Here is a 22712-nt window from a genome sequence, read left to right as displayed (position 1 = left end):
CTCAGGCTGATCCAAGGTCCTCCCGCAGCGGGGTCTGAGCCAGAGGCCGCCCTTCAGCAGGCGCTGCCCCGCTGCCCCGGGCGGAGGGCGGGGCACCTGCTGCTCCCGCCCAGGCTCTGCGCTACCCTGGGACCTCTGACCTCAGCTGTGGACTCCTGGCGGGCGACCCCGCCCCGCCCCGCCCCGCCTGCAGGTCCGCTCCGCCCTGGGCGGCCCCGCCCACCGGCCCGCGTCCCTCCGGGTGCTAGGCAACCTTGGGTCCGCCGGGCAGCGGCCGACTGACCACTGACTGTAGGCAGCGAGCGGCACCATGGATCTGGTCATCACGCAGGAGCTGGCCCGCACCGAAAGCCACCAAGGTGGGCCCGCCCCCGCCTCGAGGAGACCCAGAACCCCAGACCCCTGGAGGAGAGGACCCAGGGACCCCTCTCCAGGGAGGCAGTGGACCCCGACCCTACACCTGGAAGGTCCGGGAAACGGCCCCCAGGAGGGGAGCACCCCGCCCCAGGAGACCTCTGGACCCCACTCTGGGAGGTGGAGACCCTGGAGGGCCGCGGTAGGGCGGACACCAGGACTTCCTCCCTGTTCTAAGCAGTGGCTGGCCCTTTGTGATCCCTGCCCCTGACTACAGGCTGGCGAGGCTCTGGGTGGCCTGACTAGGGTTCCAGGGAATATGTCCCCGCTTGTCCCAAGGACAGGCCAGGGGAACATAGGAGAGCCTGGCCGCGGCTGTCCTCTTCATACCCCCACTTTCTCGGGGACCCTCTGCCCCGTAGACCAGGCCGCCCTGAAGCGAGCCTACCAGCTCATCAAGTCTGCCAACATGGGGAAGTCTGAGTTCGACCCCTCAGAGAGCTTTAGCCCGGACCTGTTCGTGCTGTGTGCAGAGCAGGCCCTCAAGGTGACTGGCCCCCAGCAGCTGGTGGGGAGGGCTCTGGGCGCATGAAGATGCAGAGGCTGATGGGTGCTCCTGGGGACAGAAACTCCGCTGGGCCTGCCCTGCTTTCCCTGTCTGCAGTCAAGGCTCCTCCACCCAAAGAGGGTCTTTCCTGCCCTCATTGTGTCTTCTTGCAGATGGGGCAGCCAGAGATGAGCGAGGACTGCATCCAAATGTACTTCAAGGTGAAGGGGCCAGTCACCCAGTTTCTGGGCCGAGCACACCTGTGCAGGGCCCAGCTGTGTGCCCCTACGTCGTCAGACAACCTGGTGAGAGGGCTGGTGCTCAGCAGCCTCTAGAAGGCTAGACAAGTGCTGAGGGGCTGGAGCAGAAGGGAATTAAGTCTCCAAATTCATTTTCACAGTGATGTCAACGTCCAGCGTTTTCTCAGGTGTCTGGTCCTGTGTGTGACCCTTTACCTTGGCATGGTAGTGTCATGGTCTTTCTGCCTTCTGCCCCTGCAGCTGTCCCTGAGCTGAGGGAGGGGGGCACAGGGAGGCCAGGTGCGTGACAGGTGCAGCTGCCTGTCTGCTGGGCCACTGCGTGGGGATGTGGTGTTCACAGAAGTGACCTGAGCAGAGCCAAATCGAGCTGTGCCTTCTTGTGCCGTTTCAGGAGGAATTTGAAAACTGCGTGACTCAGTACATGAAAGCTATAAACTTTGCAAAAGGGGAACCCAGGTAGGCAAGCTTGAGCCCTCTTCTAAGGGATTGTGTGAAGACAGTCACCAAAGGTGGCCCTGTGGACCCATGTATTTGGACTGTCGGTTTCCCAGCACTTTTCCTGTGTCTTGTGCTGTCGGTGGATTGATTGGTGGTGGTAGATGCGTCTTCGCAGGTGCAGCCACCACATTCGTAGAAATCCCCACAGAGCCGCCTGCTACTCTGGTTTCCTTGGCCTGCATGGGGCCAGTCAGCGTCGTTCTCTATGGCATCCCTCTGAGTGGTGCCCTGGCTCCCGGGGCCACCCTCTGTGTCCCCTGTGGGCTGGCCATCCATGCCCCTGGACACCGAGTCCCCAGATCCCACTCTATTGGTGCTTCCCACACCACAGTCAGTGTGGCTTTGAAACCAGAGTCTGCACAGTCAGCTGGCGCCCAGCCGATTCCTGGTCATCTTCCAGGTCAGGCAGGGTGGTGGCACCTCCAGGAGCCAGTGCAAACTGAGGAGCCGTGGCTGGGTCTTCCCCTGGTCTGGAACCTCGGCTTGCTCACAGTGGCCGCCACCCTCCCCAGGGATGGCTCTGCATCCTGTGCTCCTGAGGGGCCACCTCCATCAGCTGGAGGCTGGAGGCGTCTGCATCCCGCCCGCCAGCTGCTCAGATCCCTTTGGCCGCAGGTACTACTTCCTGGTGTACAATGCCTCCGTGCTCTACTGGCACATGGTGAGGCCCTTCCTCAAGCCTGGATGCCACCAGTATGTGATCCCCAGCCTCTCCCAGATCGTGAGCGTGTTAAACCAGACAGAGGAGGAAGACAAGGAATGGCGGGCGGAGCTGATGCTGTGAGTCCAGGTGCCGCTTCCCTGACAGCCTCCCCGCCAGCCTCACTGCCAACCTCCCTGCCAGCCTCTCTGACTGCCTCCCTGCCAGTCTCCCTGACTGCCTCCCTGCCAGCCCCCCTGCCTGCCTCCCTGCCAGCCCCCCTGACTGCCTCCCTGCCAGCCCCCCTGCCTGCCTCCCTGACTGCCTCCCTGCCAACCTCCCTGCCAGCCTCCCTGACAGCCTCCCCGCCAGCCTCCCTGACTGCCTCCCCGCCAGCCTCCCTGACTGCCTCCCTGCCAGCCTCCCTGACTGCCTCCCTGCCAGCCTCCCTGACTGCCTCCCCGCCAGCCTCCCTGACTGCCTCCCTGACTGCCCCCCTGACTGCCTCCCTGACTGCCTCCCTGACTGCCTCCCTGACTGCCCCCTTGACTGCCTCCCTGCCAACCTCCCTGCCAGCCTCCCTGACAGCCTCCCCGCCAGCCTCCCTGACTGCCTCCCTGACTGCCCCCCTGACTGCCTCCCTGACTGCCCCCCTGACTGCCTCCCCGCCAGCCTCCCTGACTGCCTCCCTGCCAGCCTCCCTGACTGCCTCCCTGCCAGCCTCCCTGACTGCCTCCCTGCCAACCTCCCCGCCAGCCTCCCTGCCAGCCTCCCCGCCAGCCTCCCTGACTGCCTCCCCGCCAGCCTCCCTGACTGCCTCCCTGACTGCCTCCCTGACTGCCTCCCTGACTGCCTCCCTGACTGCCCCCCTGACTGCCTCCCTGACTGCCCCCCTGACTGCCTCCCTGCCAGCCCCCTTGACTGCCTCCCTGACTGCCCCCCTGACTGCCTCCCTGACTGCCTCCCTGACTGCCTCCCTGACTGCCTCCCTGACTGCCCCCCTGACTGCCCCCCTGACTGCCTCCCTGCCAGCCCCCCTGACTGCCTCCCTGCCAGCCTCCCTGACTGCCCCCCTGACTGCCTCCCTGACTGCCCCCCTGACTGCCTCCCTGCCAGCCCCCCTGACTGCCTCCCTGCCAGCCTCCCTGACTGCCTCCCTGCCAGCCTCCCTGACTGCCTCCCTGACTGCCTCCCTGACTGCCTCCCTGACTGCCCCCCTGACTGCCTCCCTGCCAGCCTCCCTGACTGCCTCCCTGACTGCCCCCCTGACTGCCTCCCTGCCAGCCTCCCTGACTGCCTCCCTGACTGCCTCCCTGCCAGCCTCCCTGACTGCCTCCCTGACTGCCTCCCTGCCAGCCTCCCTGACTGCCCCCCTGACTGCCTCCCTGACTGCCTCCCTGACTGCCTCCCTGACTGCCCCCCTGACTGCCTCCCTGCCAGCCTCCCTGACTGCCTCCCTGACTGCCCCCCTGACTGCCTCCCTGACTGCCTCCCTGCCAGCCTCCCTGACTGCCTCCCTGACTGCCTCCCTGACTGCCTCCCTGACTGCCTCCCTGCCAGCCTCCCTGACTGCCCCCCTGACTGCCTCCCTGACTGCCCCCCTGACTGCCTCCCTGACTGCCTCCCTGCCAGCCTCCCTGACTGCCTCCCTGACTGCCTCCCTGACTGCCCCCCTGACTGCCTCCCTGCCAGCCTCCCTGACTGCCTCCCTGACTGCCCCCTTGACTGCCTCCCTGACTGCCCCCCTGACTGCCTCCCTGACTGCCTCCCTGCCAGCCTCCCTGACTGCCTCCCTGATGCCAGCCTCCCTGCCAGCCTCCCTGACTGCCTCCCTGACTGCCTCCCTGACTGCCCCCCTGACTGCCCCCCTGACTGCCTCCCTGACTGCCCCCCTGACTGCCTCCCTGACTGCCTCCCTGCCAGCCTCCCTGACTGCCTCCCTGACTGCCTCCCTGACTGCCCCCCTGACTGCCTCCCTGACTGCCTCCCTGACTGCCCCCCTGACTGCCTCCCTGACTGCCTCCCTGACTGCCTCCCTGACTGCCTCCCTGACTGCCCCCCTGACTGCCTCCCTGACTGCCCCCCTGACTGCCCCCCTGACTGCCTCCCTGACTGCCTCCCTGACTGCCTCCCTGCCAGCCTTCCTGCCAGCCTCCCTGACTGCCTCCCTGACTGCCTCCCTGATGCCAGCCTCCCTGCCAGCCTCCCTGACTGCCTCCCTGACTGCCTCCCTGACTGCCTCCCTGACTGCCCCCCTGACTGCCCCCCTGACTGCCTCCCTGACTGCCTCCCTGACTGCCTCCCTGCCAGCCTCCCTGACTGCCTCCCTGACTGCCTCCCTGACGCCAGCCTCCCTGACTGCCTCCCTGACTGCCTCCCTGACTGCCCCCCTGACTGCCTCCCTGACTGCCCCCCTGACTGCCCCCTGACTGCCTCCCTGACTGCCTCCCTGACTGCCTCCCTGCCAGCCTTCCTGCCAGCCTCCCTGACTGCCTCCCTGACTGCCTCCCTGATGCCAGCCTCCCTGCCAGCCTCCCTGACTGCCTCCCTGACTGCCTCCCTGACTGCCCCCCTGACTGCCCCCCTGACTGCCCCCCTGACTGCCTCCCTGACTGCCTCCCTGCCAGCCTCCCTGCCAGCCTCCCTGACTGCCTCCCTGACTGCCTCCCTGACTGCCCCCCTGACTGCCTCCCTGACTGCCTCCCTGACTGTCTCCCTGACTGCCCCCCTGACTGCCTCCCTGACTGGCTCCCTGCCAGCCTCCCTGACTGCCTCCCTGACTGCCTCCCTGACTGCCCCCCTGACTGCCTCCCTGACTGCCTCCCTGACTGCCTCCCTGACTGCCCCCCTGACTGCCTCCCTGCCAGCCTCCCTGACTGCCTCCCTGACTGCCTCCCTGCCAGCCTCCCTGACTGCCTCCCTGACTGCCTCCCTGCCAGCCTCCCTGACTGCCTCCCTGACTGCCTCCCTGACTGCCCCCCTGACTGCCTCCCTGCCAGCCTCCCTGACTGCCTCCCTGACTGCCTCCCTGCCAGCCTCCCTGACTGCCCCCCTGACTGCCTCCCTGCCAGCCTCCCTGACTGCCTCCCTGACTGCCCCCTTGACTGCCTCCCTGACTGCCCCCCTGACTGCCTCCCTGACTGCCTCCCTGCCAGCCTCCCTGACTGCCTCCCTGACTGCCCCCCTGACTGCCTCCCTGACTGCCTCCCTGACTGCCCCCCTGACTGCCTCCCTGACTGCCCCCCTGACTGCCCCCCTGACTGCCTCCCTGACTGCCTCCCTGACTGCCTCCCTGCCAGCCTTCCTGCCAGCCTCCCTGACTGCCTCCCTGACTGCCTCCCTGATGCCAGCCTCCCTGCCAGCCTCCCTGACTGCCTCCCTGACTGCCTCCCTGACTGCCTCCCTGACTGCCCCCCTGACTGCCCCCCTGACTGCCCCCCTGACTGCCTCCCTGACTGCCTCCCTGCCAGCCTCCCTGCCAGCCTCCCTGACTGCCTCCCTGACTGCCCCCCTGACTGCCCCCCTGACTGCCTCCCTGACTGCCTCCCTGACTGCCCCCCTGACTGCCTCCCTGACTGCCTCCCTGACTGCCCCCCTGACTGCCCCCCTGACTGCCTCCCTGACTGCCCCCCTGACTGCCTCCCTGACTGCCCCCCTGACTGCCCCCCTGACTGCCCCCCTGACTGCCCCCCTGACTGCCCCCCTGACTGCCCCCCTGACTGCCCCCCTGACTGCCTCCCTGACTGCCTCCCTGACTGCCCCCCTGACTGCCCCCCTGACTGCCTCCCTGACTGCCTCCCTGACTGCCTCCCTGACTGCCCCCCTGACTGCCTCCCTGCCAGCCTCCCTGACTGCCCCCCTGACTGCCTCCCTGCCAGCCTCCCTGACTGCCTCCCTGACTGCCCCCCTGACTGCCTCCCTGACTGCCTCCCTGACTGCCTCCCTGACTGCCCCCCTGACTGCCTCCCTGCCAGCCTCCCTGACTGCCTCCCTGCCAGCCTCCCTGACTGCCTCCCTGCCAGCCTCCCTGACTGCCTCCCTGCCAGCCTCCCCGCCAGCCTCCCCGCCAGCCTCCCTTCGGAGCCCCACTTTCCCTTCCATACTGGGACTGGGTTTGCACCTCGGCAGAGGTTTGAAATCTATGGGTGAGTCTTCCTGGGGGTGTTTCCCCAGAAAACAGAGATGTACGTCCAGACTCAAAGTGAAGGCAGTGTGGTCCTGGTGTGGTCAGCGCCCAGCGTGGGGGGCTTTCTCACAAATGCCTGAGCCATCGAGAGCCTGCGCATCTGCCAGGCAGCACAGGGGACAGACACGGGCTTGGCCTGAGAAGCCACAGGGGCAGATGGTCAGCAAGGCCTGGCCAGCAGGCCAGCTGGACAGAAACAGGGCCTGTCTCGGTGGCTGGGCAGTTGTGGCCACAGGGTCCCACTTGTATTGACCGCGGAGATCCCCACTCAAGTCCAAGTCTGTGGCTGTGGGTTAGGGGCACCACTCGGGGCCGTGTGGGGAGATTTTAAAACAAAGTAAGTATAGATGAGATCTTTCAGGTGCTCACAAGGCCACAGCTCCCTGTCCCCTCGGGAGGATACAGTTTTCTCCCTCTCGTGTGTGGGGCAGTGGCTCTCCCTCCTGCAGACCAGTTCCTGGTCGCACTGTGGTCCTCTTTCTAAACTCTTCGAGACACACAGCTATGAGAGGAGGTGACCCAGGCCTGGCATTTGCACAGAAGGACATTTCGGGAGGTTCAGTACCCACCCTCTCTGTTACCAAGGGAACTTCTTGAGTGTTACCTGCAAGCTGGGAAAAAGGAGGAGGCAGCCAAGTTTTGTTTGACTGCAGCGCCATTCATAAAAGCCAACGTGCCCCACAAGTACCAGCAGATATACTCCGTCATGGTGAGTGTACGTGTTTAAAAACAGATATCAGCAGTAGTTTCCCTGAAGATCATTGTTCAGAAAGCTATGCATGAAAACCACCAACAAGGCCATTAATTGAGAGTATAGAAAGGTACGCTCGGGCTGGAGATGTGGCTCAAGCAGTAGCGCACTCACCTGGCATGTGTGGGGCGCTGGGTTCCATCCTCAGCACCCCATAAAAATAAAATAAAGATGTTGTGCCCACCAAAAACTAAAAAATAAATATTTAAAAAATTCTCTCTCTCTCTCTCTCTCTCTCTCTCTCTTTTTTTAAAAGAAAGGTACGTTCACACCTGAGCAAAACAAAGACATGGGCATTCACCTGAGAGCAGACGGACATAGCCATTATTTTTTAAAAAACAAAACAGGATCTTTGCCCTCATTATTTCTCTTTACATATTCCTTTTGTAACAGCATGGAAGTTTTTCAAGTTTAACCAATAATTTGTAAAGGTATAAGTGATTACTATAGGATTGCGTCCCTAAAGCGTTAATTTTTATATTATTCATTGGCTATTATTTTCAGGTATAGGGATCACCTTAAGTTATATATAAAAAGCTATAAAACTTCAATGAGAAAATACATCTTAATTACAAGAATTGATTTTACAGCAAGAAGAAAATAAGATCTAAGCACAAACCTGAATCACTACTTAATTACCTTCTTCGTCCTGTTCCATCTTATAACAGGTTTGTCATGAATTAATGGATGAGTTTCACTTAAAGATGGAAAAGAAAACTTCCATCATCCTGTCAGTGTCTTTCCACATTAATTCCCTCAAAGCGTGAGTAGTCCTGAGGCAGCAAAGGCTGAATTTTCCAGGGTTGAGCTCAGAAGCCTGTCCCGCCCGCCCACGGGGGTCCTGTGTCAGTGGGTGGGGGTCAGGGCTGCAGGAGCCAGAGGACTTGGGGCCAGGGACTCTGCCTGCCGAGGACCATCAGGCCACAGTGTACCTGGGTACAGAGGGTTGGAGGAGGCAGGCTAGGCAGCTCAGTGGGGCGTTGCCGAGGGGAGTCTGGCCTCCTCTCTTGTGAGGAGGAGAGGAGACCAGGGCTTCTGTGCCGGTGGTCTTAGGTGAAGTGCTTCTCTGTCTTGGTGGCCCATGTAAATTTTTCCAAGGTGTTTTTTTGTTTGTTTGTTTGTTTGTTTGTTTCAGTGAAATAACTCCTAGAAGGTGAGGAAAGATGAGGAGTGAAAACCTTTCTGGGAGTGGTGGGTAGATAGCAGGAGGGACAGGCTCGGCCTATGTTCACTGGGAAATACAGGTTCATGGATTTAACATTTCCCTTAGAATAATAATAAACATCTGTAAGGATGCTTTGGTTATTTGCTCTCTGAATTAATTCTAGAAAGCTGGATAAAAATGAGTTACCGGAAGACGTCTCTTCGATTCTGAAGAGGGCCTACAGACAGATAGGTCTGTGTAACATCCAGCGCTTTCCTGCAATGAGAGGAGAAAAGTGAGTGTTTGTGTTTCCAATGTGTAGTCTCTGGGATCTCTGTGCAGCACTCAGAAAGTGCTGGAACACATGAAAAGATACAGAACAAGCCGCTGGAAGCACCTGCAAAAGCTAGCAGAGATTTTAATGCATCCCTCTCTGGTCTTTCTTTCTGGAGGTTTGTGTTGCTTGGTGCACCTGGGATATGTGACCTCACATCCCACTTGGCAAAATCAGCACAGGCATTGCCGAGTGTCGCAGCCTTTCACACGTGTCTGAATCCACCAGGTGGGAGAGCCCGTGATTCACGCCCATGGCGTCGCAGGACGCCCGTCTTTCCTGAGCACATCTGGAGCTCCCTGGAGCCCTCTGAGCACTTGTCCAGGGTTGCCTCCCAGGAGGGGTGCTGAGCCTGGGCAGCCCGAGGGCTCTGAAATCTTCTCCCCACCAGGGCAGGTGGCAGGGGTCGGGTCCCCCCATCCCCCAGTTGTTGTAGCTCCTGAACAGCTCTTTGTGTTGGAGACAAGTGGGTCTGGGGGCAGATTACCCCATTGCTTCGGTTTCATTTGCATGACTCATCACCAGCACGGCTTAACATGCAGCCGCCTCTGTGGGCCTCGGCCTCACCTTTTGAGCCTCATCTTTTGGCTGGGGTCTTCTGAGACTCTTATTAACTTGCAGTCACCCCTAACATAAGCAGCATTGTGACCCTTGGCCTGAAAACAACTGTTTGGGGTGTTTTTTCAGTTTGCCATTTGATCATGGGTCCGGGGTACGGTATGTTGGACTGTGTTCCCCAGAAGGGTGCACCCCAGGCTTGGCCTCTGCCCCCACGACATGTCTCATTAGAAGGACAGTCTCTGCGTATTTTAGTGAAGAGGAGGCACACGGAGTGAGGGTGGTCCTCCCTGTGAGCAAGAGGAAAGTCCAAAGGGCTGGCAGCCTGTGGCACTGGGTGAGACTGTCCAGGAAACTGTGAGCCATCGATGGCTGTGTGACACATGACCACAACTCTGCAGTGTAAAACAGGACGTGCTGGCCTTCTGGCTGTGTCCGTGGGCAAGAGTCCTGTTGAACCCAGAGCAGGATGTTGGACACCTCAGGTCTTTGGGGCTGGACCAGGGAAGCAGCACCTCCCAGCCCACTGGGTGCTGACAGTATTCTGTGCCCGCGGATACCAGACCTGGTGGCATTGCGTTTGATCGCAGAAAGGAAAGAGTCAGCTCGAGCTCAGGGTCGGAGGCCTGGACAGTCCAGTGAGGACATCAGGGTCTTCTCAGAGGAGGGCGCACTGGAGGCTGGACCAGGACCTGCAGGTCCTATGGCAGGAGACGGGCAGAGCAGAGGGCTGAAGTCCCCTTTTGCAGGTGGGCCAGGTCAGCAGTGGCTCCTGGGGGGAGCAGGTGCACACACACAGGTGTCCCAGGAGGGACATCCACATCCGTGGTCAGATCCTCTAAGGAGTTGTGGCTGGAGCCAGGCTATCCTGGTCTGCTCATGTCCCCCACGGGATGTTTGTGGACACGGGGTGCTGGGTGCTCTTTGCCCAAGCTATCTGACAGGCACGTGAGTGGCTAGTGCCCCCCTCCCGCAGGCGTGCTGTCTGTGCCTGTCTGCTGAAGAATGGCCTGCCACCACTTCACTCCTCATTTCTCTCGCCACTTTGAAATGGAGTGTGTTTTCTAAATATTTATAGGCATTGTTTGTTGTTGTTAATTTCCTGTTCATTCTGTTTACCTGATGTTTTAAAAGTGGGTATAAATGAGTCCAATCAGACTCTAGGAGCCTTTTCTGTCAAAGTCTGGACTCTTGAGCTCCACTATGACTACCACTGCCCCTGTTCACCGTTTACTCTCTTAAGTTTCTTTATGTATTTAATATGAGAGTGATTTGGGCTGCTCTTCCCACCAACCCAGGGCCTCACACTGTTTGCGGCCTTGGTGCCTATGTCCTTTCCTGCTTCCTGGGGTCCCAGACTAGGTGCTCAGAGGGACTGCAGGTGGCCTTGCTATGGCGAGCCCTGCACCTGTGACAGGGAGGAAGGGTCTCCACCCAGCGTGGTCCTGGACCTGCTGCCATGTGGACTGCTGATTTGGGCACCACATCTGGTAACACAGGCACAACGTCTCCGTGAACAGGCAGGGTCTCCCTGGGATCCAGTGTGCGACCTGTGTCCTGCTGTCAGCTCCAGGGGATGTGGTGTCCACAGGCTGAGGTCCCACTTGCACTGCAGCACAGCCTCTTGGGGGTATCGGTCCTTCCCTGATGCCCAGAGGGCCATGGAGGCTTCTGGACTCGCTGCAGGCTCTGCTGAGCCCCCCTGGGCTTGTGTGTCTGGAGTTCTGGGCAGGGGGATCCATTCTGTTTGTTCAAACTGTGTGGTGACTGAAAACCAGTAACCAACCCTTCAGTTTTTCTCCTCTTGACTCACACAGCTGGCCCCTGTGGGTGACTGCCAGGGCTTGACCCTGGGAGGGAGGACTCTGCTCCAGAGCCCAGGCATCCTCCCTGCAGCACCCCCCCCCATACCTACTCCTGCCTGCCCCTTGCCTGCCCGTGTGGAGGTGACAGCACTCCCTGGGGCTGTGCTGGAGGCCTTGGTGACACAGTGTAGGCTTGCTGCAGGTGTGCGCTCGACTTGAAGACCCGCAGAGGCTGCACTGGGAGGCCACTCACTGCAGAGAGCAGCCTGGGCCTGGTGGGGCTGGCTGGGGCCTCTCCAGGACCCATTCATTAGCTAGTTGATTTCCTTGTTTTATCTCTTATTTCACTTTTCCCCACTTGTGCTGGAATAGGGGCTGGCTGTCCACCTGCCCCATCCGTGTGCTCGGTCCCCTGTTGAACCAGTGCCCATCTGCTTCTTTCCAGAATGCTTTTGCTTTTCGAATTAGCTCGTTTCTCTCTGACCTTGAAATGTGAAGACATCACCTCTGACTGCCTCTCAGACCTGAAGAAAATGGACAGCAAAGTGAGTGGCTTGGTGACAGTCGCTCCCTGGGCTCTGCCCAGCACAGGGGGCTGAGTGTGGGAGCGGTGGGGATGGTCCGACCCTTGCCATTCTGGGTTCCCCCTTTTTCCACGTTCAGCTGCCCCTCACGTGAGGGCTGTGTGACATTCCACGTGGAGCACAGCCTTGGGTCTCTGCCTCGGCCAAGGGACGGTTCAATCATTTTTTGCCTACTTCACAAAGGGCTCTGAGGGACATTTTGGGTCTAAGCCTTTTTTGCATTGAGGGTCTCCCTGAGGTAAGTTCACCAACTAGGTCCCCGAGGACTCTCGCTGCTGAGGTCCTGTGATACGCACGGCAACATTGCCCTCCAGGGGATGTTTCAGAGGGTGCACCCTGGCTGTGAAGAGAGCGCGCTGGGTTGGTCCCTGCCTCCGGACAGTGTGGAAGGGCAGAGGACAGCTGTGCGGATGGGGTGGTCCTGGACTCCATCCTGACTGAGCACAGGCTGTGGCTTGGTCCGAGTTACCTGGAGGGAGACCCCCTCGGCCTCAGGAGTTATGACCAGATAAAGCTGTGAGACATGCAGACAGAAGAAACAGCTTCTTCAGCAAAGAGCAGTCGACTCTTCTCCTGGCTGCCGTGATCTGGAGACAGTTTTTGAAAAGGAGATGAGGCTTCCTGTGGACCGACAGTCAGGTCCACCTGGGCAGGACCAGCTTAGCCTGGGAGTCAGTTGTTCTTGAAGCAGTTTGCCGAGTTCTTTGGTGGGCTTCATGCCCATCTTTTGGGTTTTCATAATGTGGGGACCCAAACTCAGCATTGCCATCCAACACTGGATGGCACCCGACCGAGTTCCACCCTCACCAGCTGAGTAGCCTTCGTGCTCCCCCAGAGCCTCTGTTTCTGTCTCTACAAGACAAATCTCCTAGAAGTGGAACCCAGGCTTTGAGCACAGAGAGGCAGGGTATGCTGCCCAGCCCTGGTCTCTCTCCAGGATCCCTGCTCCACAGCCTCCCGCCACCTCAGGCCTCTTCTGATGCCGTGGCGTGTGTCTGCAGGCGGACTGCAGGGTGGGGAGCAGTTCCCACTCTCACCAGGCAGGCACAAAACCTCAGGTCCTGGAGACTCGGGCATTTGTCCCCAAAGTGAGAAAGCTATCCCTAGGCTGCATACTGCTCAGGTCATGCATAACAAGCCTGGGACACAAAAATAAAGGGACAGACTCTTTCTGAGTGGTGTGATTGGGTACCAGGACGAATCTCAAAGACACAGAATACAAGAGTCCACAGCACCCAATAATGTGAACTTGACGATGTCTGGCATCCAAGAAAGAATTGCCAGACGCCCCAAGAGGAAAAGAGGAAGAGAATCACCAATCAGAACCCCTCAACCAAGAAACTTTGCCGATTAGTGGACACAGACACCGAAACAGTTATGATAGTTTTCCAGGTGCTCAAGAAGGTAAAGATTTGAACTTTCATATTAAATAGGATCAAGGAAGATGATTCAAACTCCCAAACAGAATTTCTAGAGCTGAAGACTCTCTCAAATGAAGCTGCACTGGATAGAGTTTAAACAGGTCAGACATTTTAGAATAAAAGATTAGTAAACCTGAAGGTTCTGTAATGGAAACAGAATGAAACCCAGGAAGGAGAAATGTGGAGAAGAAAACATTGCCCATGAGTGGGGCTGGGCAGCTTCCCGCAGAGTAATAAACACACCACAGAATCCCTGAAGGAGAGGAGAGAAAGGGCAGCAGGAAGGTGCTTGAGGGGTTAATGGCCGAAGATACTGAGTCTGATAATCTTCAAAAAAGATGTTCTGTTCTGAGGAACTGAAGTTGGGATGACAGCAGATTTCCTGCTGCAAGCAATAAGACCAAAAGACAGAGATCATCTCTACCCAAACAAGAGGCATCCATCCTGAAATCTGCACCCAGGGAAAATACTTTCAAAACTGAAAACAGAGATTCCTAAGATTTATTAAGATAATCAGAAGCCGAAAAAGTTTGCCTTCCACTTCCAGAAACCAAAGGAAGTTCCTCAGGCAACTGGAAGATGGGACCTGAGGGAAAGTTGGGTCTGTGCAGGGCAAGGAAGGGCAGCAAAGGGAGCCAGCCATCTGGAGAGGCCAGCGAGGCTGTCCTGTGGGATTCTAGGCAGGGGCACTGGGCCTGAGGCAGCCGTGGCCCAAGGGCAGGAGGGACTGTGCTGGCCAGAGCACTGTGCCGCACACCCAGGGACTGCAGGATTCTGCGAAGCTGCTGTGTGCACGAACGTCTTGAGAAGGCCACCGGAGCAACACTGGCAACCGGTACAGCTGTTGTTGCTGGGGACCCAGCCATGCAGGTGGAGTGGAGCCATGAAGGAGAGTCAGTGGATACAAACAAGACGGAAGAAGAGAAAAAGGAATTAGGAAAGGAGGGATGAGTAGGAATACGTGGCGTGGCATCAGTAGGGTCTGTCCCCTGAACCCAATCACGTTGTGATGACAGTAAGTGCAAATGGCCCCATGCCAGGGACAAGGCGCATACCACCATCCTGGGGAGAGCAGGTCCTGTCCCTGCTGCTGCAAGAAGCCCATGTCCAGCGTGAGGGGAGGCAGGCACCTCTCACCAGCATACGACGCCTGCTGATGCTGGGGATGTCACTGTCAGTGATGAGAAGATGCTGGCCACCGAGAGAAGAGGCAACAGGCGACAATCCTCGGTGCTCACGTACCTAGTCGCACTCGCAGTGGTACTTTGGACATGCAGGGGTTGTCAGACGGTGGGCACATCAGGCTCTGATTCCAGAAGCAGGGCCAGCCTCTGCGAAGTCCCCTCTGCAGCCGAGCCCACAGCAGGTGGGCACGGGGTGGAGGTTTCCTCCCCCTGCTCCCTGAGCTTTTGTGTCTGGGGAACGTGTCCAGGTTCTCGGATGTGCCTTCGCCTCGGCGTGTGGTTCTCCTCTGTGGGCTTCTGCCTGGTGTGGCGGTGGTGTCTTAAGTGGTCTCAAAGTTGGCGAATGTGTGGGTTGGCTTCGTCCAGCTCTTCACACACAGCGCTGTTACTTACAGGACCCCGGGAAGCTGATTGAGATTGAATGCCTGGAGTGTGAACTCGAAGCCTCCAGACTTGAAAATAAAGTGAGAATCTACCTCCGGACAGCTGTCGAGGTAGGTCTGAGCCCAGAGTCATGGCGCACGGCGCTATGATCTGTGGCTCCCCAGGAGAGCCAGGTCTGGGCCAGGTGGTCGGGCACTGGGGAGGCACCTGGTCCCTGTGCTCACTGCCCTGGCTCTGTGCTGGTGCCCAGGTTGGGTGCTGCCCAGCTGTGCCTCACCTCCCCGCCAGGAGTGGGTGAGGGCTCAACCCTGGGGTCCAGCATTGGGCCTACACACACTGAGCTTCCAGAACCGGCAGTCCTCCTCCCTGCACTGAGCCTGGGACACACCAGCCCTGCAGAGTCCACAGTGGCCCCGGGACACCTTGGCCTCCCTGTCGGTTGGAGGCTGCGATGTGACTTCCTAGACCCCGAGTTCTTCTGTCCTGTGTGGAACTGCCATGTCCCCACCAGGGCTTGCCAGGGGTGACAGCCTCCACGTCCCCACCAGGGCTTGCCAGGGGTGACAGCTTCCACGTCCCCACCAGGGCTTGCCAGGGGTGACAGCTTCCACGTCCCCACCAGGGCTTGCCAGGGGTGACAGCTTCCACGTCCCCACCAGGGCTTGCCAGGGGTGACAGCTTCCACGTCCCCACCAGGGCTTGCCAGGGGTGACAGCTTCCACGTCCCCACCAGGGCTTGCCGGGGGTGACAGCTTCCACGTCCCCACCAGGGCTTGTCTGGGGTGACAGCTTCCACGTCCCCACCAGGGCTTGTCTGGGTGACAGCCTCCCCGTCCCCACCAGGACTCTTTGCAGCCTCTGTCCTGTCCAGGGGCGAGCAGTAAAAGCCACCCCCTGCCTCAATAGGGGCCCGGCTGGCCTGGAGACCAGAGGGATGGTGCTATGGAGTCCCTGAGCAGGACAGGGTTGGATGTGACCCTCACTGCCCTGTTCAGGCAGGGGCTGTGGAAGCCTCAGTGGGTGAGCTGACCTCAGGCTTCTGTCGCTGCTCAGCAGTGGGTCTGAGGTCTGGGGCAGCACTCGCTGCCACAGAGGAGTGGCCTTCACTCAGCCTGCTGCTCAGTGAGCAGGCCTCCAACTCTGCGCCCTGTGAACGCTGAGGTGGGCCCAGGTGCTTATGGGAGGGGCTCAGGGACCCCCTCCTGCCACCAGCACCTGCAGGCGTCCCTCTGGGAGACCACAGCTGCGCTGGAGGAGCAGAGTGAGGGGAGGCCAGCAGGGAGTGTGCTTCAGGGGCCAGCACAGGAGGGGGGCCGCTCACTGCCTGCAGGCCTGGTTCCTCCATGATCTGCCTGTGTGTCTGCCTGGCAGAGCTGAGCTCCTGAGGGACAGGTGGGCTGCTGGTCGGCTGCCACGTGCTGGGGTCTGGGTGTGGGGCCAGCTATGAATGCCCACAGGTCCTAGTGACCTGCAATCAAGGCAGTGAGTGTGGCCCTGTGGCCTGCACAGCTGTGCCCCTGCCTGCCTCCAAGACCTCAGGGCATGGCTTCCGTTCATGAGGTTGGGACTATGGCTTGGGTCTGGGCAGCCAGGACAGGGTAGTGAGGCCCCAGTATTGGCTCCACCCTCAGCTCAGGGCAGGTGAGGGCGTTGCCCCGGCCGGGGGGGGGGGGGGGGCGCATTCTGGAAGGTTCAGGCGACCTGGCCCAGTGGGTCTGTGGAAGGCTCAGAGCTTCTGCTCGCATCTGACCCCACACCTTCTAGCCCCTGGACTGGCTTCGGCCCTGCCCAGGCCAGCCCCCCCAGGTTGTGCTGTGAAGGGCTTGGTAAGGGCAGCAGGCTTCTGACCTTCCCGGAAACGCCCGCTGTCCCCAGGCCCAGCTGAGCATCATTAGCAGACTGGACGTGGTGCTGCAGCGTGCCATCCGCCTGGGCGACCCCCAGGCCATCCACGTGGTGTGCACCACGCAGTGGAACACCTGCCTGCCCCTGCTGCAGCACAGCCTGCGGCACCACCTGCGGAAGCCACTGACCACCGTGGCGGAGATCCTGGAGAAGGTGGACAGGTGGGCCGGGGCTGGCCCCGGACACGGACACTGGTAGGATGGGTGGATGCTCCTCCTGGGCGTGGGGAGCCCACCTGCTGTGCTCACTGGGCAGTGCCCCTTTCTCCATGGGATGAGTACTGAATGCTCACCTCATCCACCTTGTGTCAGCTTGATTTGTGGCCATGACCAAGAGACCTGACAAGAACCTGGTCTCAGAGGTTCAGTCCACACAAGGCCACTCGGTAGCTCTGAGCCCGAGTGGGGCAGATCATCATGGTGGAAGACAGTGGAGGAGGAAAGCAGCTCAGGACAGCCAGGGAGCCAGGCGCGCTCTCAACATGGACAAAGTGACAAAGTGCAGACCCCACAGGCAAAGCCCAGGGACCCCCTTCCAGCCACAGCCCACCTGCCAGGCCACACTCCCCATTAGTCCATTCAGCTGGCGCCTTCCACTGGCCACGTCCAGGGTCTCACCCCCTGGTCAGTCCACCTCTGATGGGCTTTAGGGGACACTGTCTACCTAGACTACAGCACAGGTACAGGAGGACAGTGTGGGAATCTGTGACGCATGCTCAGGGGCTGGCCAGCTGTGGGAAGGGGACTCCAGGACACCCTCCTGGTGGCCGTGGTGGTGGGGGCGCACCCAGTGCTCACACAGCTCTGGCGTGTCCAGGCGTGCGGCTGCCTCAGCCTGGGACCTGTCCTCCTGGGAACACAGGCTCTTGCTGTGGTCCTGCTCTGCTCCTCCGCCGGGACCCCTTCTCACCCCTCAGGCCAGGGGGGAGCACCGTTCACACGCCTGTGACTACAGAGAGTCTCCCCACAGATGAGCTGCTCAAAGCTCCCGGGTGTCAGTTTGACTCCCAGGTGGTGAGCTCAAAGGGATTTCAGGAGCGCTTTGCAGAGGAATCTGGTTCTGGAGCTCACCAGCGAAGCCCCTGGGCCGGGCTGCTCTCCGGGTGTCATGGTGGAGGCGGGGGGGGGGGGGGGGGCAGTGCTGTGGCCCTGCTGGAAGCCCAGGGAGGCTTCCCACAGTTCCCAGTGCCCCACATCGGCTGCTGATTGTTCGAGGGGGGTGTTCCACTTCCAGGCTTCATGCTGAGAGCTTTGCTTTCTGACCCCCAGCTCTGGCAGGTGCCTGGCCTGACACGTGTCTGCTGTTTGTTTCCCACCTGGGACTCTGATCCTATTTGTTTACTTGAATTTAAAGTGCAAGACATTTTAAGAGCATGTCTCTTAGAAGGCAGAGGGTTGAGTCTTGCTTTTCCGTCCAATCAAGCAGTGCTTTCTTTACTTCAGTTCTTTGTGGGGCTCTCTAGGAGACTCAGAGGTGTCACATAATGCTTTTCCTGGCTCTGGAGGTGGACCATTTTCTCTCTCCTCCTTTCCTCCTGGGGCTCTGGGCGTCCACCTGCCAGGCCAGCCACCCTCAGGCTCCCTGGTTCCCGGGGGCTGTGGAGCCCCAGCACCACACCTGACACCACAGGCACTCTGCTCCTCTGCACAGGCTCACAGCCTTCCTTGTCTCCTCTGACGTCACATAGGTTCGGGTCACTTGTACTTCTCTATCTTCAGGGAAAGTCCCGGGGGGTCTTCATTCAGCAGTCTGTTGAGTGTGTCAACGTTGCACCTCGGGGCAGTGGCTGAGGTGGCCCTCCATGTGTTGTTGGTGGCAAGGGCTTTGCTCAGACAGAAGGGCCTCTCTAGGTGGCCCCCTGCCCGGCCCCACCTGGACCCAGCACAGGACTTGGCAGGTGGACAGAGAGTGTCTAGAAGAACCTGAGCAAAGACCATGGACTGCAGGTTGGAGGTGGGCAAATGGGGCTGCGTCCCACCCGCCCGGCAGTGACATCCAGCACCTCCAGCAGAGGGGTCCTGCACTCTCCAGCCCCTCCCTGGTGCTTCCACACAGCGTCCCCGCAGGCAGCAGCCCATGTGCCCCCTGCTTCCTCCTGCAGGAGCCTGGGTGTGGCAGCTCTTGCCAGCCGGCTCAGACGGAGGTCTCCCTGGGTCCGCAGCGTTCACCTCTCTGGCCCCTTCATGAGACCTCAAGGTTAGGCAGGTGTAACTGGAAGGAGGCCAAAGAGCCAGGGCCCCTGGAAGCCATGCTCCTCCCTGCCTCCCACGGAGGGCGGAACAAGCCCTGCATGCCTGAGGACAGCCCGGCCGCCCCCTGATGCATGCCACCTCTCCCCCAGCCTCATGACTCTGCTCCGCTGCCAAGTACACATGGAGATGGCGCACATCGAAGAGGACGAGGACCGGCGAGAGCCTGCCATGGAGCACCTGCAGAAGGCCATGCGCCTGGACACACTGGGCCTCTACCAGGACAAGCTCAAGATGGCCTTCACCCGGCTGCAACTGTGCACCATGCTGTACCAGTCTCCTGAGCGTGCTGAGGACAGGGCCATCATGGTCATCGAGCAGGTGCAGACATGGCCACCTGGGGGAGAGATATGGCTGTCCAGGGAACCCAGGGCCAGGCTAACCCAGCATGAATACAGGCTGAGGTGCAGGGCACCAGGAGGGACTGCCCAGGGCCCACCTGATGGCAGAAGCTAGAGGGGCTCTGGTGCCAACAGGGCAGGGGCCACTTAGACAACCTGCTCTTTTCTTTGCAGGCAAAAAAAGCTATCCCGAAGGACAGTGTGAGAAAGAAGCGGGCCCTCCTGGTGAATGCGGGCCTGGCCCTGGCCCCTGACACCTTCCAGATTGTGCTGGACAGCGAGAATGAAGCCAAAGGTGAGCACCTCTCTCCACGCCAGGTCTGGGGGTCTCCTGTCTTAGGAGGTTCCTGGCTGCGGGGGAGCCTCTGGGCCCCCTGCTGTCTCCAGGCTGACCCCTGACAAGGTGAGCCCCACAAGCCTGCACCCTGAACCCGCTGTACTCTGCCACCTGCAACAGGATACCTCACTCTCTCCAAGCACTGGAGGGCTCATGCACACTCACGGCCACAGCAGAAGGCCACAACCAGAGTCCTAGGTGGAGCTGAGGCAGCGTGGCCCACTTGCTGGCTTGTAGGTGGTTTTCCTCTGCTGTCCTGACTGCTCCTCTCTGTCTGATGCTCTCTTCTCATGGGGCATGGTCAGATGGGGCCCACCTGAGGCAGCGTTCCAGGTCCTGAGTTCCAGAGTCAGGACACAGCCTCTTTGGTCCAACACCAGGACCGGGTGTGGGTCCTGGGCTGCCCCCCATATTAGTGATCACTCTGGTCAGCCTGGGCTGACCCCACTCACCTCAGCCACGGGCCTCATCCCCAAGGATTAGCCAGTGTAGGTGATGGGGTGCACAGCAAACCTCTCCAAGGCAAGCAGTGAGTGGCTAGGAGGGGCCTGTGGTGCCTGCCCTGTGTCCAGCTCCCCTGGAGCAGCCAGGCAGCCTGAGCCTGGCTGGGGCGCCTGCTGGCCTCTGGAGGTCCTCTCAGCTCCATGCTCTGACACCAGGTCACACAGGGACTGGAGCCTGGGAGCAGTGGTCTGGAGGGGGCCGGCAAGGTCCGTATATCATGTCCAAGAAGAGGGAGAGGAGCATGGGGCTGTCCCCCTGGTCACCTCCTTCCCTGGTTTCATTCTGTTCTCAGGAGACTGAGGAGCAGCTGTAGGTCTGTTGGTGTCACCTGTGCACATCTGGTGGCATTCCAGGTTTATCACACTCAGCATGATCTGCTGGAGCCTGGGGGCAGGTGCCCTTCACCTGAGGGGCCCAGCAGCACCCACTCCCAGCAGGAGGAGTTTGGGACCCTGCTGAGGTGCAGGTGCTCCTGGGGAAGGAGGGCAGAGCTGGCTTCTGGAGTCTTCTGTGCCGTCTGACAGGGCAGGAGGTCAGCCCAGGGGAAGCACATCCCTGAGGCCCGATCTCCTGCCCAGACGTCTCCTGGGCCAGAGACAGGCTAGTGTCCTCTGGGTCCCCAAGCAGCTACCCTGGGCAGCCCAGCCCTGGGCATGCAGCTCAGTTCTAGGTGCCCTTTTTTTATTTGTCGGAAAAAGGAGCAATGGGCTCAGAACTTCCTACTTGAAGCAGATAAAACTACTTGGCTTTGAGGGACCATGGGGCTGCTGGAGGGTCAGGGTTGAGAGTTGGGGCAGAGCCGATGCTTCTGATGGGACGATTGGCTGGTTGGCCCGGTCACAGAGTGGGTGGCAAGGAGGGGTCAGGTGGGATTCCCAGACCACCTCTGCCCCTCCACACACAACGCGGTCAGCTCGACTGACTGTCAGAGGACACAGCAATGTGCACCGACTCTGCACAGACTCAGCCCCAGGAGCCAGCTGCTGCAGGGCAGGTGCCACGGTTTGCTGTTATCACCAATGTTCCCATTGAATGCAGCTGCTCTTCCTGTCACCCCTTTCCTCAGCACATGATGTCGACCCTCACATTTTGCTTTCTTTCTCAGTTTCCACTGGGAAAACCAGGGGCAGATTCTCCTTCCTCTTCGCAAAGGCTCGACATCACATGCTTAGTGTGGACAAGGCTGCTGGGCATCTGCGGCGTCTGGGAAACGAGAATGACCAGGAGAGGTGAGCAAGGAAAGGGACTTTTCTGGAGAACAGAAGCTCAAAGCAGAGCCTAGTAAGGAGGGCCTGTTGGGGCAGAGGACATGCTCCTGGGAGGAGGTGGACCTGGGAGGAGGTGGACCCGGGAGGGCATGCACCTGGAAGGTGGTCTCCCTCTGGGAGGATGTGCACCTGGGAAGAGGTGCTCCTGGGAGGAGGTGGACCTGGGAGGAGGTGGACCCGGGAGGGCATGCACCTGGGAGGGGGTGCTCCTGGGAGGGCGTGCACCTGGAAGGATGTGGACCTGGGAGAAGGTGGACCTGGGAGGAGATGGACCTGAAAGGATGTGCTCCTGGGAGGTCGTGCACCTGGGAGGGTGTGCCTCTGGCAGGAGGTGCTCCTAGAAGGATGTGCACCTGGGAGAGCCTCCAGCTCTGTGAACTCCAGGAGGGGTATGGATGAGGCCTGGCCTGCTTGTTCTTGAGAGAAACAGGCCACAGCCCACAGGTGTGTGGCCAGCGAGAGACTTCCCTCTTCCTTAGGGGACACATGCTGCAGCCATCAGTGTTGCGTGATGGGCAGACCATGGCATCAACCCAAGAGGGCCTCCCCTACCCCTGGGAGGGGAATTTGGGAGCTGCCCCTGATTCCTGGCCCTAGAGCTGTCCAGCTGGAGCACAGACCCAAAGTCCTGGAGCGTGGCTTTTCCTCCAGGGCAGCCACCTGTGTGTCTGCTACCTTCACCAGCTATGCCTGAACCTGCTCCTCCCCTGTTTGTGTTTTGGAGAGCAGAATCCAGATTTGGGCAGAGCTGGCCAAGGTTGCTCGGAAGCAAGAGGTGTGGGATGTGTGTCGGACAGCCAGCCGCTTCTGCCTGCTGTATGACAGCATCAAGGCCAAGAAGTCCCCAAGGCAGAAGAGAGGTATTCGCACAGGGCAACCCCGAACAAAGGTGCCTCAGAAGGCCAGGCTCCTCCCTCTGAGGGCCACAGGGGAGGGGGCTTCCTCCTGGAGAGGCCAGACTGGCCCCACAGTAAGGAGTCTGGTCGGTACACAGGTCCAGAGGAGCCTTCAAATGAGAGTGGGGTTTCTGAATGTGTGTGCAGCCTGCCCCCCATGTCCCTGGGCCCTGTGTACCCAGACTCAGCCAGTCGAGGTCTGAAAACCCTTGAACAAAGCTTGATCTGTTGTGAACATGTCAGACGTGTTTCTTGTCACTATTCTCTGTACCATACAGTGTGACAGCCACTTACAGCTCACCCACCCTGTGTGAGGTGCCTAAGTTGTCCCTAGATGACTTAAAGCACACAGAGGAAGTTGCAGGGTATATCAAGAGCACGCTGTTTACAGAGGGACTTGGGGTCCTCAGGGTCCTGGTCTGGGTCCCCATGGACACTGAAGCAAGGCTCACATGACAGTTCATGGTAGTTGTAATGGCAACAAACTTGCCACTGACTGTCATCACGCCCCCTGTCACTGGACATGAGTCTGACACCATCCTCACCTTTGACAGCGCATGCC

At 59.9% G+C, this 22712-nt stretch overlaps 1 protein-coding gene across 1 annotated transcript in view; it reads left to right on the top strand.

Moving 5' to 3' along the window:
* Positions 1-310: 310 nt before the first annotated feature.
* The window catches only part of CFAP46 (cilia and flagella associated protein 46), a gene marked incomplete at its 5' end in the record, with an annotated part of 85132 nt that continues 62730 nt past the window's right edge, over positions 311-22712 (top strand). The window contains 15 exons of the mRNA XM_081268263.1: positions 311-359; positions 777-901; positions 1075-1206; positions 1553-1617; positions 2275-2439; positions 7071-7194; positions 7905-7999; positions 8565-8675; positions 11523-11622; positions 14662-14760; positions 16526-16716; positions 18897-19125; positions 19320-19440; positions 21092-21215; positions 21984-22114. Coding sequence (XP_081124389.1) covers positions 311-359; positions 777-901; positions 1075-1206; positions 1553-1617; positions 2275-2439; positions 7071-7194; positions 7905-7999; positions 8565-8675; positions 11523-11622; positions 14662-14760; positions 16526-16716; positions 18897-19125; positions 19320-19440; positions 21092-21215; positions 21984-22114 — 1861 coding nt within the window. The remainder of the gene's footprint in view (positions 360-776; positions 902-1074; positions 1207-1552; positions 1618-2274; positions 2440-7070; positions 7195-7904; positions 8000-8564; positions 8676-11522; positions 11623-14661; positions 14761-16525; positions 16717-18896; positions 19126-19319; positions 19441-21091; positions 21216-21983; positions 22115-22712) is intronic.

Source organism: Spermophilus citellus, assembly GCF_964194105.1.
Source record: "Spermophilus citellus genome assembly, chromosome: 15".
Taxonomy (NCBI): Eukaryota; Metazoa; Chordata; class Mammalia; order Rodentia; family Sciuridae; genus Spermophilus; species Spermophilus citellus.
Note: the sequence above shows the minus strand (reverse complement) of the source record. Positions and strands in the feature narration are given on the sequence as shown.